Genomic DNA, 18,086 nt, shown 5'->3' on the forward strand with positions numbered 1-18,086 from the left:
GTATGCTCTCTGTAGTCCCATAGGCAGTGACATGCGAAACATTGCACTGAGGCTCATCAGCCGGGCTCCTTGGTGCAGGCTAGCAGGTTATGGCACTCTTCCAGAATCAGGGACTTCAGCGTGCACACCAAGAGCTGCTTAAGGAGAGCAGGGAATGCCTTTCAGGTCCCAATTAGAGCAATGAAAGTGTCCCAGAATATATCTGTGCTGCTGGCGCATGGGTCATGCAGTTGGATCAGCAATGTCACAACACAAATTGTGTTGGCCTAGAACTTAATCTACCTGCACCCACATTTGGCCCAAATCCATATGGGAATAGGAAAAGGTATCTGGGACCAGTAGACATTGTCCTCACTCTGTATTGCCTTATGAAGCATTTGTGCCTCATTGTATTTTGAGAGAAATCATCCTGTGAGTTCACCTTCTTTGCTGCCTGTCTTGCTCTACAAATGTTTTAATTTTGCTGTCTCTCTGTCAAAACACTGGAGAGTCCCACTGCAGTTGTGCAGCTGGGAGAAGGCCCTTCTCGCCACTCAGGCTGCCTGAGCTTCCACGGAGAAGTTGCTCCTCCGCCCGCCCTGTGAACCATCCTCTGCCACACCAGCACCCGCTTTGGAAGGCAGGGTGATCCAGGGAAAATAACTTGAAATGTCATCTTCATAATTTTAAACTTTCTGTACCTGTGACAATATTTATTGGCTCAGTATGAAATTTGGCACCTTTTCAAATGGTTCATGCATGCCGAAGTTCAAGCTAGAATCATAGAATCATAGAATCATAGAGTTGGAAGAGACCACAAGGGCCATCGAGTCCAACCCCCTGCCAAGCAGGAAACACCATCAGAGCACTCCTGACATATGGTTGTCAAGCCTCTGCTTAAAGACCTCCAAAGAAGGAGACTCCACCACACTCCTTGGCAGCAAATTCCACTGTCGAACAGCTCTTACTGTCAGGAAGTTCTTCCTAATGTTTAGGTGGAATCTTCTTTCTTGTAGTTTGGATCCATTGCTCCGTGTCCGCTTCTCTGGAGCAGCCGAAAACAACCTTTCTCCCTCCTCTATGTGACATCCTTTTATATATTTGAACATGGCTATCATATCACCCCTTAACCTCCTCTTCTCCAGGCTAAACATGCCCAGCTCCCTTAGCCGTTCCTCATAAGGCATCTTTTCCAGGCCTTTGACCATTTTGGTTGCCCTCCTCTGGACACGTTCCAGTTTGTCAGTGTCCTTCTTGAACTGTGGTGCCCAGAACTGGACACAGTACTCCAGGTGAGGTCTGACCAGAGCAGAATACAGTGGCACTATTACTTCCCTTGATCTAGATGCTATACTCCTATTGATGCAGCCCAGAATTGCATTGGCTTTTTTAGCTGCCGCGTCACACTGTTGGCTCATGTCAAGTTTGTGGTCAACCAAGACTCCTAGATCCTTTTCACATGTACTGCTCTCAAGCCAGGTGTCACCCATCTTGTATTTGTGCCTCTCAGTTTTTTTGCCCAAGTGCAATACTTTACATTTCTCCCTGTTAAAATTCATCTTGTTTGTTTTGGCCCAGTTCTCTAATCTGTCAAGGTCATTTTGAAGTGTGATCCTGTCCTCTCGGGTGTTAGCCACCCCTCCCAGTTTGGTGTCATCTGCAAATTTGATCAGGATGCCCTTGAGTCCATCATCCAAGTCGTTGATAAAGATGTTGAATAAGACCGGGCCCAAGACAGAACCCTGTGGCACCCCACTAGTCACTCTTCTCCAATTTAAGTCTAGGACAAAACATGTGGACATAAAATATAGACATGTGAAGGACAAGTGACACAAGGATTAATGAAACTTGTCAAGCCAGAACATTGCTGACATAATGACAAAACCCATCAGCTTCGAAAGACACAAAGAAATAGTTGAAAAGTTGGGATTAGTGAAGCTAACTGTATAAACACTTCGCACATGCGCTGGTACAAGTTTTTTCCTAAACAGAATTAAGAAGGGGTGTTAGGTTCCTTTAACTGTTATTAAGGAAAATCTGTTGCACTTGCTTCTCTTCTCTTGCACCTGCAGGTCTTGTGATTACTGTTCAAAGGTCACTGACCTGGCAACTGTGTTCATTCTTGGGTCTATTAAGAGGGGCTGTACACTGCCGCTTTGCATTGCTGCAAGGAAGCTCTGCCAGTTTGATACTGAACCCTGTGCTGTATGTATGCTGTGAGTTGTGCTTCCTTTGCATTTGAAGCCTGCACCTTCTGCTAGGGATCTGGGGGAAGCCTGCATATAGTGTATGAAATGAAACTGCCTTAATACTTTGGACCTGTCAGTAAAGGACTGAACTGACTGAAAAGTTGGAGTCTGACTAAATTTCTTCCAGCTCAAAACTGCACGGTCACGAACCTACATGCTTGTAGGGCTGCACATGTTTGGCACATGCCATATGCCAGCACTGGGATGGTACCCAGTGGCACCCCCTCCCAAGCTCCATGCGTTCTTCTGCATAGGCTCAGTTCAGAAGGGACAGAAGACCCTGATCTGCAAGGGATGGCCATCCACACAAGGTCAGCACACGGTCAGGGCATAGGTGGTCTGTTTAAATTTTTATGCCATTGGCCAACCAACACTAATTAGACCCGGGAACAATTATTCTCAAATACATCAAGTGGGAGTCAATTCTGGATGTGCTTAATTCGAAGCCAGTACACAATTGCCCAAACAGCTGGAGATGAGTTCACTGGTCATTTTATTAATTTTCAGGACGGCAATATGAACGAGGAGTTAACATGATGAGGTTCAGATTCAGATCCAGCGTGAGTGCTTCATTATTTTCAGTATTGTTAGGGTGTGCCTCCAAGTAGACTGCCTCTTGGGAACGAAATTCATGCACGAAGACTTCCTTCACCTTTGTATTCTCCTCACTGCAATTTACCTCCAGCAGGGGCTCTTGGGGTTGACAGTAGACCCTGAGGATCAGTTCATGCGGAGCCCTGGGCAGGGTGATGGTTCCCTCCAAAGAGAACAGGTAGAGGCCATCGCAGTGGATTGGGATGGAGCGGTTTAGAACATTTATTTCCATTGTGCCATCCCTCTTTTTAATACCAATCGCTTTCTTATAGGCAATGGAGTCATCTGAAATGCAAGAAAACACAGGAAAAGCCACACATGTGTTAGTCCCTAACCTACTAGTTTCTCTTACGAGAAAAGAAAATTGGAGGTATGAGCAAGAGAACAGAAAATCTATAAAAGAAGGTAAAGAAGCAAGGGTCTTTGCCGAAGCTTTTGCATGAAGTAGGGCTTGTCCCTAAGCATACTGGGTGGGGCTGGCTCAAGACATTTGGGCATCTGAAGCCAACCACAAAATGGTGCCTCTCACCCACTTTCGATAGGTGGCGGGGGGGGGGTGTCTGTTTCCAAGGTGCTCAATCTCACTGTCCCTTAAGACTCTTGTTCTGCTGGTGGCTGTACAAAGCACAAGGATCTGGCAACACAACAGAGAAAGCGAACTTCTAGGAGCTGCCCTCATTGAAAGGACGAAACTAGAATCATTGAAAGGAGTTGAACTCGCTCTCATCTTCAAAAAAGTATGCAAGTTCCCGACTCTGCGCCTAATCTGTTTCTCATCTCTTTGGGGCCACGGGTCTTAACCAACAAGCATTTTCCCTACTGGTTGTTAGCTGCCGTTGCTGTTTGCATTTCCAGACTCCTCAATTTTACACACAAACTCTGTCAGCACCTGACATTTCAGCACTTGAAATTTCAGATCTCTGTCAAGAAAATGGTTGCCTCACTTAGGCCTGTGGGTAAAAACTGGCCAGTGTGGTGTAGTGGTTAAGAGCGGTAGACTCGTAATCTGGGGAACCGGGTTTGCGTCTCGGCTCCTCCACCTGCAGCTGCTGGGTGACCTTGGGCTCGTCACACTTCTTTGAAGTCTCTCAGCCCCACTCACCTCACACAGTGTTTGTTGTGGCGGAGGAAGGGAAAGGAGAATGTGAGCCGCTTTGAGACTCCTGAAGGGGAGTGATAAAGCGGGATATCAGATCCAAACTCTTCTGTCAGAAGTTACCATATGTCTCAGCTTCAATCCCAGCTGGCATTTCCCTCCTGCCTCCTCCAACCTGTCCCCTGACCTCTTTCTCCATGCTTGTTGTTTTTCTCAGGGTGATCTAAAGGGGACAGGAGTCATTTCTCCGCTCTGCCCCATTTTGGAAGGATTCTAAAGTTCCTAGGCTGTGCTGGAATCTCACACAAGGCTGGGCTCAGGGCAGCCTAAGAAAGCAGGCCTACCTTTGTGGATAAAATGCAGTCTGCTAACATTCAAAATTTGAGAGCTTGGCTCTTCAAGCCCTAACCCCAGATTCGTGAGTCACAGGAAACTTCAGGGAACTCAGCTGCTCCTTCCCTGCATATAGCCCCCCTTCCTTGAATCCTTGAGTTTCTCTCTGTCCCACCATTTCCCAAATCTTGCTGTTCTTTCTACCTTTCTGTCCTAATCACAGCATTTGCATTCCATTTCTCCCTGTTGCTCCTGAGCCTCCACTGCGCCTGCTGAACCCCTTGCACACACACACCCAATCCTGAAAGAACAACAGTAATATTTTTCACTTCCATCTATCTCTACCTCTGTCCTAGAAACAATTGAGTTTAAGCTGTTGGTCCAGGCAGATTGTTATTTTTGAACTACCTGCACCAAATATATTCAAACTAACCATTTTTGTTCTCTGTAGCCTTTTTGTGTGTTTGTTACCCACCATTTGCTTAAATGCTTTTTATTCTTCTGTATGTTTTGGAAACACTTTGTATACATCTTTTGCTGCTACAATTCTGTCTAAATCTGGGGGCTGACATTTGCATATCCTTTTTGTGCTTTGTAACTTTGCAATGGCAGTGAAGGGCAAAGTCTCCTTTCACACCCACTTCCATCTGGTGCAGCAGTCCTGCCCTGGAACCCAAGCAGGCGCCCAGATAGGCATGGAGAAATCCATCTGTTTGGCTTCACCTCAGTTTCTCATCTTATGTTCAGTTCTCCACATTTCGGCATCAGTTTGGGAGTATTATTTTTTAAAGTCCTCATGAAAGTTCATCAGCATTCAAATGCATGTTTCTTCTAGGCTGCACATGGAGTGTTCTTCTCCCTCATGCAGCCTGGTCAGAAAATATTCATTGCTGCTTCAGTTCCCTCTGGACAAATTGGGTTGGAGGGAAGTCAAGATTGGAAGCATCAACTGGTCATGGGGGAGGAGAGAACAGTGCAACCCACCTCAAGCCTTTGGAATAGGGCGAAGGAGAAGGAGAAGGAGGAGAAGGAGGAGGAGAACTCACACTTGATGTAGATCCATTGTGCCTGTGGGTCTGGACTCTGAAACACAACAAAACATGAGGTTATGAAAGGTGCCTACAAGCTCCAGATGGAACTGCAGACATGATGGGACACCAGGGAACCAACATTATGGGGCCTTTTGCATGGGAAGTTTTTTAAGAGGTCTCAACTGCAGTCCTTTAGTACAACTATTTCCCGCAAGCTACAGAACTCCAGAGCACTGCCTGTGCAGATCCACTGCAGGTGCAACTCCTAGGGGCTAAGGTCCCTTCACCCCCCAAAAAAAAAACTATATGAGGATGCTGGGGCCCCCTAAAGTTGATGAACGTTACCATTCAAATGGTGTGCATGCACTGCATCATGTGAGCAGGGTGCGGCTTATCTGCCCCCCCCCCCGTAATATTGGATAAAATATTAATATTGGCACCCCGATTCACTGCCTCCCCCCCCCCACGAGAGATGCTGGGAACATTGGCCTCTTCAGAGGCAGTGCACAGCACTGGGAGAGTGGAGTGCTACTAGAGAGTAAAACCTCTGTGGGCTGCAAGGTATCTACTTCTGTGTGTTTGTGTTCAGAGGCAGAACGGGGAAAGCTGAGCTCTTAGTAAACACCAGAGGGGTCAAGAATGATGGCCGCAGGATAGTTAATATTTTGCAGGCTTGGGGATTAGAGCAGTTGGTGGCATCTCATGCATAGCACCCCCCCCCCAGCACAAGCCTGTACAGTAACTTCACTTTGAAGACATCACATATACAGTAGCTCCAAAATAGCCATGTTGCTATCCAGTATTACTTCCTGCCTTTGTTTTAGTTATATAACTGGATTCACATGCCCATAACATAGACTGCGGTATTATTAAAGTTTTCTCTCTCCCTGTGTGTGTGTATGTGTATCTAATATATATCTGCCATGTGTCTGATGAAATGAGTTTTAGACTGAAACAGTTTATACTACAATAGATCTGTTAGGGTTGTGTCTAAGGAACTCATATTTGGAGTAGAACCATTGAAATCACTTGACAAGTCATTTAGTTGAGTAGAATCTATTGGAGCTTTATCTTCCTGGCAGCACACGACAGAACCATGAGACAGGTGTAAAATATACTCAAGCAAGAGTTTTATTTACAACCTTACAAACGCAAAGCATGTGGGTGTTCTCTTTTGAAGGCAAATTCAAACTGCAACTTCTCCTCCTTTTGTAGTCATCACCAGCTGTACCTAATCAGCCTAGAAAACCACACCCAGAACTCACAGAAACAGTTCTTAAAGTTACAATCATCTTTCCTGTTTCTTTGCAGAATGATTCCTAACAGAATCCTTACAGCACAATCCTAACCATGTCTACTCAGGATTGAATCCTTTTGAATTCAGTGGGGCTTCCTCCCAAGTAAGCAGGGTTAGGATTTTAGTCTTTAAGTTAAAGGTAAAGGTAAAGGGACCCCTGACCATTAGGTCCAGTCGTTGCCGACTCTGGGGTTGTGGTGCTCATCTCGCTTTACTGGCTGAGGGAGCCGGCGTACAGCTTCCGGGTCATGTGGCCAGCAGGACTAAGCCGCTTCTGACAAACCAGAGCAGCACACGGAAACACTGTTTACCTTCCCGCTGGAGCGGTACCTACTTGCACTTTGGCATGCTTTCGAACTGCTAGGTTGGCAGGAGCAGGGACCGAGCAACAGGAGCTCACCCCGTCACAGGGATTCGAACCGCCAACCTTCTGATTGGCAAGTCCTAGGCTCTGTGGTTTAAACCACAGCACCACCCGCATCCCTTAAGTGAGCATAAGGCTATTATTTAGACTGCAGCAGACTGGCACAGTCCCCCAAGTACAGTTTTCCAACTGTACTTCCAAGCATAAAGAGCAGCAACATCTTCCCTGGTTCTTTCTGTTAGAAGACACCTCCAGAAGGCTCTGGCACCCATTATGAATTTAAATATTAAACAAACACATTTGATTTAGATCAGGCATCCCCAACCTACCACCCTCCAGATGTTTAGGCCTACAACTTCCATGATCCCTAGCTAACAGGTACAGTGGTCAGGAATGATGGGAATTGTAGTCCAAAACATCTGGAGGGCTGAAGGTTGGGGATGCCCAATTTAGATGTTTTTAATATAAAAAGATCCCTAATGTTCTGAACCAATTACAAAGATGATTACAATTTCACAGCTTAAAAGAGAGAGCAAAGGACCCGGGTTTTCCCCTAAACAGCCCCCAAACGGCCAGTGCACTTTGGCATCTGCCTAGAGAGCTCTTGACATTTGTAAATGGGCCTCTTACTAGGGAAGAGGTGGGAGCAAGTGCTGGTCTCCCTTAGTCTGTAGGTGGTGCATGCAGCTGCTAGAGAGTTCTTGTGATCGTGATGCCTGGGGGTTTGGTTACCACTCTGTGTCCTCCTGCTCAACCGCATATGGTGGTGGCAGATGCTCTTTGTGTTCTGCAAGCAACCAAACATACAGGTAGGTTGGAATGCTGTGGAAGTATCTAGAGGCAGAGAAAACCAGCCTTTATTTTGAATCCAAATGAAGGCAGAATTATGTTGGGAGGAAGGATTTTAGGCATCATTTTCAAGCTTGCTTTCATTTGCACGGTCCTGGTTTCAGATGTCATTCACAGTGGGACTAATTAGGCTTAGTATATGTACAGAAAGCAAACCAACTATGGATGGTGGTTACAGTATTCAAAAGGCAAAGCAGACACCTTCACAGCAACCTTGCAACCTTCTCGAGGACATTCCCACTTGGTATAGCTAGCATGCAACAACAGAGTGTCTCCAATCCCCGTTTTATCTTTTCTTCTTAAAACTATTGATAAATCCATGATGACAGTTTGTTTGCTCATTCCAACGATCTATATACTCTTTGCCACCATAATCTCTAAACCATGCACAGTAAGCTTACAAAAAACATCCACCAGACATACAATGTTTTATCTTGAATTTTCATTCACTGGGTACTCAAATGAAAAAGAATTTTAATAGATGGACAAGAATGAGAACTCGGTTATCAACTTTAAGACAGATTGTTGAGTTGCAAATGAAAATTATTCCAACCTGTTTGTACTTATTTCAGGTTCTCCCTATCCCCTTTCCTCTGATCACTGAGGCAAAAGCCAATAAAAGATTTGTTTTTCCAAGGTAAAATACTGTGATTATCCTTGAAGTTGTATTATAGAAAATATGGGCCTGAGAGGCCTGGCCACAGGTGGCTGCACTTTCATCAGGTAACATGTCTTCTGTTGGATCCCGATACCTGAGCACAGGCTACTAGAACTAGACCTCTTACAAAAACTGAGGTTCTGTTCCTTGGTATGGGTGTGGTAAAGGTTTGGTTGCAGCTTTGTGTAAGGAACTAATAAGCGACACACAGGTTTGATATTGGGCATCAACGTTGTTTCGGAGGGAGATAGAGGAGAGAATATAGGTGATGATGGAATATGGCATGATCTGATCAGTCAGTGAAACCAATCTTGACCCATACAAGAGAAACCATGCTTTAATTGTATCATGGGTGGTACAAGACCCCAATGCAAACTATGGGCTATATCTGCCTCATATAACCAACATGCTTAGCTCTAGTTAGTGCGTGGAGGGGTTAAGGCCATAGTGTAAGCTTAGTTAGGTCACACAGCTTCACCTTGGGAAGAAGGGTTACCAAAGGCTTTGTTCTTTTTCCTTTCCTTCATGTGAACCAACTAGTAAGGATGTCTAAGCTGGATTCTCCAAGAATAGACCATGTGGCTTTAGCAACATTTTTCTAAATGTTTAGAAACATTTTTTAAACTAAGTTGTACTGCCTTTCTTTTCTTGCTGCTGTGCGAAAAAGCACATGCATTTGACCTTTGAAGAGTTTGCAAGTAAACCATTTTTACTTGCTATGCTAAGGGGATGTGGGCAACTTTGGAAGAAAGCTAGGAGGAGGGATTTTAAAAGTCTAACAGCCTATATTTCCATGCTCTACTTCGATGCATATTTTGTGATTTTAAATCTCTGCTAGGGCTCTCTTCCCAGAGTACCAGGCACCCTGGAATTCTGCTTTTCAACATCTACATGCAGCCGCTGGGAGAGATCATCAGGAGGTTTGGGCTGGGTGTTCATCAGTATGCAGATGATACCCAGCTCTACCTCTCTTTTAAATCAGAACCAGTGAGGGCAGTGAAGGTCCTGTGTGAGTGTCTGGAGGCGGTTGGAGGATGGATGGCGGCTAACAGATTGAGGTTGAATCCTGACAAGACAGAAGTACTGTTTCTGGGGGACAGGAGGCAGGCAGGTGTGGAGGGTTCCCTGGTCCTGAATGGGGTAACTGTGCCCCTGAAGGACCAGGTGCGCAGCCTGGGAGTCATTTTGGACTCACAGCTGTCCATGGAGGCACAGGTCAAATCTGTGTCCAGGGCAGCTGTTTACCAGCTCCATCTGGTATGTAGGCTGAGACCCTATCTGCCTGCGGACTGTCTCGCCAGAGTGGTGCATGCTCTGGTTATCTCCCGCTTGGACTACGGCAATGCACTCTACGTGGGGCTACCTTTGAAGGTGACTCGGAAACTACAACTAATCCAGAATGCGGCAGCTAGACTGGTGACTGGGAGCAGCCGCCGAGACCATATAACACCGGTCTTGAAAGACCTACATTGGCTCCCAGTATGTTTCCGAGCACAATTCAAAGTGTTGGTGCTGACCTTTAAAGCCCTAAACGGCCTCGGTCCAGTATACCTGAAGGAGCGTCTCCACCCCCATTGTTCTGCCTGGACGCTGAGGTCCAGCGCCGAGGGTCTTCTGGCGGTTCCCTCATTGCGAGAAGCAAAGCTACAGGGAACCAGGCAGAGGGCCTTCTTGGTAGTGGCGCCCACCCTGTGGAACGCCCTTCCAGCAGATGTCAAAGCGATAAACAACTACCTGACATTCAGAAGACATCTGAAGGCAGCCCTGTTCAGGGAAGTTTTTAACGTGTGATATTTTACTGTACTTTTGGTTTTTATGGAAGCCGCCCAGAGTGGCTGGGGAGGCCCAGCCAGATGGGCGGGGTATAAATAATAAATTATTATTATTATTATTATTATTATTATTATTATTATTCCTATTATTTTCCTTGCCAACCAGCACAAATGTTACAGATAGCATCTAACATGCTCCCCAACTGCTGGTGAGGCTGCTGGGGGAGCATACTTCCAAGTCTGGTGGGAGTACCTGCAGGTCCATACATTTTGGTCTCTGGTTTTTATTGAAATTGCAGCAATTAACAGTGCATGTTCCCTGGGATACTCAAGAGTACGCAGCACCAGCACTGTTTTTTTTTTAATGTTTACTGTAACAACTTCATGGTGAGTTCCGGCACCTTTTTAAAAAAAAAAAAAAAGCACTGGCAATTCCTAAGGAGTTGATTCAATTCTCCCCTCTGGCTGCCTCCACTGGAGAGGCAGGGAGGAGGGGCTGTAGTTTCCAGGTTCCAGTGAGACCTTGTGGAGCTTTTGTGAGATCTCGCCGGAAGCCACAGCCACACAACCCTGGCAAGTGACCCTTGGGCACCAGCGCTGGAAAGTGCGGGGGCACCTTCCCATTTCACCTCAGGTGGCAAAATGGGCCACCCCTGCATGCGGGACCACATACAGTAACTGGCTGAAGACCTCTGTCCTTAAAAGTATATTGAAGCCAAGTTCTTAAGGGTCTTGTAAAATAATACAAGAACCTTGAACTTGACCCAGAAGCATTTGGGCAGCACAGGCAAGCTTCCAGGGACTTAGGTGCTGTCTGTCTGTCTCCACCACCCGTCCAGCCTCCGCATTCTGTGCCAGTGGGAGCTTCCAGATCAGGCACAAAGGCAGCCCCACATCAAGGGGATGGAGCAATTCCTCTGACAGGAAAGGCTGCAGGCATCTGGGATTTTTTAGTTTAGAGAAAAGGCAAGTAAGAGGCAACAAGACAGAAGTTTATAAAATTAAACACGGTAAGGAGAGTGGATAGAGAAAAGATTTTCTTCCTTTCATACACATCCAGTGAAGCTGAATGTTGGACTATTTTGGACTCTGCTGGTCGTGTGCTCATGTCCCAGGAGGATATGGGTCCCATCAACGTGACGGGAGACCGGAGTGATAAATCTTGGGCGACGCTGCATTGGGGGAAGGCACAAGGCCTCAGGGTTATCTCCCAACAGGTTCCCCATCTAATTAGAACTCCAGAATGTTGAGTTTATTCCTGATGAGTTTACTCTAAGAAGCACTTTTGGTTAAGGAACTTTCTTAGCACATCAAAAGGCTAGTATTCATGAATTAGCGACAAAGTTCCCCACAATAAATCTAGAGCAGTGGTTCCCAATCTTTTTGGGCCATGCCCCACCTAAGCATCTCTAAAAACCTGACACCGCCCCCCCCCCCCCCGTTGACATATAATTTTTATTATTCAAAACCCCCTACTCACGTGGAGGAAGCCTAAAAGGCCATTAACTTGGTCTAACTCATTCTTGAATTGCCAACATTTTAAATAAAATTTAAATAACCACATGCTTAGTTTAAAACTAAATACAGTATTAAGGCATGATTTGACCTGTTTGATAAAAGCAAAATATAGTACAGTTTACTGGTTCCAAATGGACAGCTGTATTCCTCTACCAGAGGAGTTTATCATAGGAGGGAACTAATTAGCCAGTAGTTCAACCCTACTTCTGTTGACAAAACCCACACACTAGAATTAAAAAGAACAAAAACTGCAAAGCTAAGACAGGTGATCTTATTTCTTGGACCAGCCCATCATCATGCATCAGATTGTTACCTTTCTTTCATGGACCTTTATTTTGTTCCACATATGGTTGCAGGTCTATCCATCAGGGTAGATCAGATATATTTTCCTCTCCAATCATATCAATTACAGGTTGATGAAGAAGTAGTGAAACGTTTGAGTGGATACAGTGTTAAACACTAGGCTGATTTAGAATGTGTCTCAATATGTATTAAATTTTTAGCTACATTTTAAAAAATTAAGTCACAGTTTGAAAGGCTGCTATTCCAAGACCGATTAAAATGGCTGAAATGAAACTTCCTAAGCCAAAAACAGTCAGGACTACTCTTAAATAACTTCACTGAGAGAAAAATAATTAGTGTGGTGTAATGCTGCTGTGACAGCAGAAACCACAATTGTAAATTCATTGTGAAAAATTTTCCCCAGCACAGAAATAGTATCCTAAGCACATTTCAACTGGCATGGAGTTCACAAGCAGGGCAAACTGGACTCTCAAAGGATGTCAACATGCTAAGGTCCAACCGCCCCCTCATTGTAACTGTCTTTATTTTAGTATTTCCTGTTCTCCACAAACACTAATAAATAACAGCAATAAAGCCCTCTTTGCCTCTATGTTCAGAACTAGAAATTGGTTGTCCCCCCCCCCCCCAGGTGCTTAGCAGTCCCTGGATGATCAGGACTATCACTTATTCGGGTCTCACTCCCACCCGTCTCCACCTCTCTTCACTTTTATTCCCTGTGGTCTTCTAATCTGTGTGTGGCAAACCCAGCCCCACTTCCGCAGGCAAGTACACTTCCAAATCTGGACCTCCCTTGTTGAATCTGGCCAAAATAAAAATGTGAGGTTTACTTGTGTTATTTTCCAGTGCTGGTATTTATCACTACATTTTGGGAATGAGGGTGGCATTGCACTTTTTATTTAATGAACTTGGTAAGGTTTTTAAAAATAATTTACTGGCAAATTGCAGGGGATTGGACTAGAAGACCCATGGGGTCCCTGCCAACTCTACAATTCTATGGTTCTAAGACTTATTTTCCAATTGTTTCAGTGTGCCTTGATAAAGCCTAGCATTTTCTAACAAAATATAAACATGAGAATGGAATTTTAAAATTGTCCTTAAGATTGCCAAGCCTTGAGATTATCAGCCAATTTCAAAAATAAGCGCTTTGAGATTTTTTTACATTTACTAGTTACAAATTCTGAGATTTACCAACAAAGGGTGAAAACTAGGACAAAGTTTATCATTAGCCAAAGGCACTTGGTGATTTTTGAGGTATACTAATAACTGTTGAACACCAAGTGGAAATGATCATTACGTGCTCCTAGTATTTAAAACCACCCGTTTCTAACAACAGTTGATGTGAGACATGGCTATAATATTTCTCTCTTAAGGAAGCAAAGCAATAAACCTGTCCTACATTGTTGGAGAATCTTGTGATTAAGGAGGGAAACAGTGTGGCTAAATCTTTGAGTCAGAGGAAGAGCTCAAATAACCTGCCATTTACATTGTAACTTCTGCAAAGATAGATTTGCACATACCCTAACTCCACAGAAGCCCGCAGCTTTTTGTATGTGTTCCTTAGCATACATGCAGATGAACAGACCAAGGGACCATTTTAATAGCAGGCTTTCCAATACCAATCATGTGGTTTTAAAAGAGCCCTATTATATGAAAGCAACCCTATTATATGAAAAGTGTGTGCCTTTTTCTGATTCAGGAGAGCCTAAACATAAACAAATCTGTGGACTTCAGGATGCGAAAGCCTCGTCTGTGTGAATCTGTCAGGAGAGTCATACCTGTAAGGTTCTTTTGCAGACTTACCCTAAGGTAGCACAAGCCAATGCAGATCAGGCAGGCAAGCAAGACCACCAGCTGCACAGCCATGGTCCCAAGCTGCATCCAGATTCGTCTGCTTCTTTTCCTGTCCTCCCCACACTTCTCAGCAGGTGCTTCTTCCAGTTTGCTGGCCTCCATCTCCACTTGTTCCTCCATGTGCAAAGCACAAAGGAAGAAAATCAACACTGAAGCCAGAGAGCTGTGAATTCCCAGGGACAGCTATTAAATAGCATTAAGAGATCATTTTAAGCCTTATATGCAAACAGAGGCGGGGAACTTCTTTATGACTAATATGAAATTTCCCTTGAATCTCACTCTCTCTCCTTCTGTGGGTGATTGTGGTGGTTGATATTTAAGATACCCCAATTCATTTTTAATAGACATTTAAGCTGATCCCCAGAGATTTATGGATCTCTGTTTTCCTGGCTGTGCCTCCCAAACGTGGAGCAAATATGTTGCTCAAAGGCCTGTCTGACCCCCTTTCTGAGTGTCTGGGTCAGAAGACGCACAAGGCAAATGTCACCCAGTGAACACAGTGCAACACAGTAAGCTAGAAATAGATGGGTTACAAATAAAATAAATAAAAGCAAAGTTTAGCTGGCATAGCTCAGTTGGTCTTAATCTCAGGGTTGTGAATTTGAGCCCATTAGGCAAAAGATCCCTACACTGCAGGGGGTTGGACTAGATGACCCTCATGGTCCTTTCCAACTCTACTATTCTATGGTTCTAAATAAAAGATACTAGGCCAGCCCCTGGTATTAACCGGGTCTCTTTAGTACTGCCTCTTACTCCTGAAACCATACTCTTGATCTTTGGCTTCTCCCTTTCCTCCTCTAATCATGCATGCTCCCTCTAACCTTTACCCCTTAAATTCAAACAAGTTCTATAGCTGTGTACACACCATACACTTATAGTGTATACCCCCCAAAAGAATGGGAATTGTAGTTTGCTAACAGTGCTGGGAACTGTAGCTCTGTGGGGTATAAACTACAATTCCCATATTCTCATGAGAGCATAAACCTCCAGCAAAGCCAAATTCTTCAAGTAGAGGAGGTTATTTTTCATTTTTAAATGCCTTCAACAGTTTGAATTTTTTTTCAATCAGAACAAGGTACCATTTTCATGTGGTTGTTTTATTTTAAAAAGTAATCTGTCCTAGTCCCATGAACACAGGGCAAATAACATAACATTGTTGTTGTTTAGTCGTGTCCGACTCTTCGTGACCCCATGGACCAGAGCACGCCGGGCACTCCTGTCTTCTACTGCCTCCCACAGTTTGGTCAAACTCATGCTGGTAGCTTCGAGAACACTGTCCAACCATCTCGTCCTCTGTTGTCCCCTTCTCCTTGTGCCCTCCATCTTTCCCTGCATCAGGGTCTTTTCCAGGAGGTCTTCTCTTCTCAGGAGGTGGCCAAAGTCTTGGAGCCTCAGCTTCTGGATCTGTCTTTCCAGTGAGCACTCAGGGCTGATTTCCTTCAGAATGGATAGGTTTGATCTTCTTACCGTCCATGGGACTCTCAAGAGTCTGCTCCAGCCCCATAATTCAAAAGCATCAATTCTTCGGCAATCAGCCTTCTTTATGGTCCAGCAAGCCACTCCAGTATCCCTGCCAAAAAAACTCCATGGCAAAAACAACAGGCACATAAAACATAACATTACCTTTGATATAATCTAATAAGCAAGGAAGCATTTTGCTCACTTCTGAAGTCAAATGAAAAGTTCTTATTTCTAGGAGAGTTCCCAAGATGCCCCCTTGTGGCTCAGATCTATTTATTGACGGATACAACTTCAAGCCTGCCTTTTTCAGAAGGACTGTGCAATTAAAGCGGGTGAAAGTACCGGTACTTGGCCATCATGACACATCAAATCCTTTTTAATGGCCCTTTTGTGTTGGGAAAGGGCAGGAAAATGCACTGAAAAGTGTAGGGCAAACAAATGATTAACAAGAAGATATATAAACACTGGGCAAGCAAATCAGGATGAATGCTCATTTTTGTATATCATCCCTACAAAAAACCCCTGAAACACTCAATAAAAACTAGACACGGTCTAACTTCTGTATAAGTTTTATGCAAGCAAATCAGGATGAAAGCTCATTAAATGAGGGGTAATGAGGGGACTGTTTATACAACAGAGTTCATTTAAAAGGAAATTGAAAGAAAAAAAGAAAAAAGAGATTTTAGATGAAATTATGGAAAAGGAGAAACAATTGTCAAAAAAAGCAAATAAAGAGTCAGCTAAGCAGGCAATGAGAATATCACAAACCCAATGCTAGTTATTGATAGCTAATGAAAAAATTAGCTGAAAGATAAAAAGAATGAAACAGAAGTACTTTGAACATGCCAATAAATCAGGAAAACTGCTAGCGTGGCAATTGAACAGAGAAACTCCATAAATAAAATTAATATAAATGGAAAGACTACAGACAAGATGAAGGAAATAAGAGCAGCATTTGTAAAATATTTCTCAGAACTGTATAAGGAAAGGAAAAAATCTGTAAAATAGATGCTGAAAAAGCCTTTGACAATGTGTCTTGGGAGTTCATGGAAAAAATTGCTTGAAGAAATTAATTTTGGACCTAAATTTTTCAATCGAAGCTACAAACATGAGTCTGACCAAACTGCGGGAGGCAGTGGAAGACAGGAGTGCCTGGTGTGATCTGGTCCATGGGGTCACCAAGAGTCGGACACGACTAAACGACTAAACAACAACAACAAAAAATTTTAAAGGAATACAAGCAATATATTCATAACAAAATGCCAAGTTAATTGTAAATCAGGTGATAATGGATGAATGTAAGATACAAAAAGGAACTAAACAAGGATGCCCGCTATCACCACTGTTGTTTATTCTGGTCCTGGAAGTACTTGCCAGAAATATAAGAGCAGATATGGAGATCACAGGGTAAAAACTGGAAAAAGTGAATTTAAATTGAAAGCATATGCTGATGATTTAGTAATTATGGTGGAGGATCCAAAAAAATCTAATCCTAGAGTGATAGAAAAGATTCAAGAATTTGAGGAAGTGGCAGGATTTAAATTAAACAGAAATAAAACTACAGTGGTGCCTCGCTAGACGAAAAGAATTCGTTCCACGATTCTCTTCGTCTAGCGGTTTTTTCATCTTGCGAAGCAAGCCCATTGACAGCTTAGCGGATTAGCACTACAGCTGTCAAGCGGCTTCCAGCGATCAGCTGTTAAGCGGCTTATCAGCGGAACAGCCGATAAGCGGCTTAGCGGCTTGAGAAAAGGGTGAAAAAACCGGGGGGGAAACCGCGGGGGGATGCAAGATTTTTTTCGTCTTGCGAAGCAACCCCATAGGGGAATTCGTTTTGCGAAGCGCCTCCAAAACGGAAAACCCTTTCGTCTAGCGGGTTTTTCGTCTTGCGAGGCGTTCGTATTGCGGGGCACCACTGTAAGCTATTAGTAAAAAAATTGAAGAAAAGAGTTGATACAAAGTATTGAGATGGAAGTTCATAAAAAAGTAAAATACTTAGGGATATGGTTAACAGCAAAAAATATAAATATCTACAAAGACAATTATGAAAAAGTGTGGTCTGTGATAAAAAGGAATTTAGAAATATGGAGCAGAATGAACCTTTCCCTACTAGGAAAAATAACAGCGATAAAAATGAATGTATTGCCAGAAATGTTCTTTCTGTTCCAAATAGTCCCAGTAATGGTGAAAGATGATTGCCTCAAAAAATGGCAGAAGGATATTTCAAAGTTTGTCGGGGGGGGGGGGGAGGGAAATGGCCAAGGATTAAACATAAGATACAGATATAAAAGAGGTGGGTTTGCCCTCCCAGACCTCAAATTGTATTACGAGGCCGCATGTTTGGTATGGATTAGGGACTGGATAAAACTGGAAAAGGAAGAAGCATTAGATTTGGAATGTCATGATAACAGATTTGGATGGCATGCATACCTATGGTATGGTAAAGGGAAAATCCACAAAGGATTCTACAATCATATAATCTAGGAGATCACTAATGAGGGTGTGGGAGAGATATAAAGACTTAGTAGAACAAAAAACACCCTGGTGGTTATCGCCAATTGAAGCTTTGTTACTCAAACCGCTTGACAAAAAAGGGAATTGGCCTACATATAAAGAATTGCTGAAAGATCAAGAAGGGAAATGGAAGCTAAAAGATTACGAGGAAATTAAAGACCATTTTCAGAGTTGGTTACACTACAGACAACTACATGAGATGTACAAGGAAGATAAT

The 18,086-nt window shown here is 43.8% G+C and overlaps 1 protein-coding gene across 2 annotated transcripts in view; it reads right to left on the reverse strand.

Annotated features, from left to right (window-relative positions):
• Positions 1-2,704: 2,704 nt before the first annotated feature.
• Positions 2,705-18,086, reverse strand: part of TNFSF4 (TNF superfamily member 4) — a 36,356-nt gene continuing 20,974 nt past the window's right edge. The window contains exons 1-3 of one of the 2 annotated variants that reach the window (XR_014565558.1): positions 7,574-9,325; positions 5,298-5,334; positions 2,705-3,107 (exon numbers count right to left, since the gene is read on the reverse strand). Coding sequence is in view for 1 of the 2 variants with exons in the window: in XM_083744031.1 (XP_083600157.1) it covers positions 2,725-3,107; positions 5,298-5,334; positions 13,844-14,008 (585 nt within the window). In the remaining variant the exon portion in view is untranslated. Of the gene's footprint in view, positions 3,108-5,297; positions 5,335-7,573; positions 9,326-13,843; positions 14,009-18,086 lie in introns of those variants that run through there. The other variant, XM_083744031.1, reaches the window with a different exon arrangement.

Source organism: Podarcis gaigeae (assembly GCF_964106915.1).
Source record: "Podarcis gaigeae genome assembly, chromosome: 6".
NCBI classification, from domain to species: Eukaryota; Metazoa; Chordata; class Lepidosauria; order Squamata; family Lacertidae; genus Podarcis; species Podarcis gaigeae.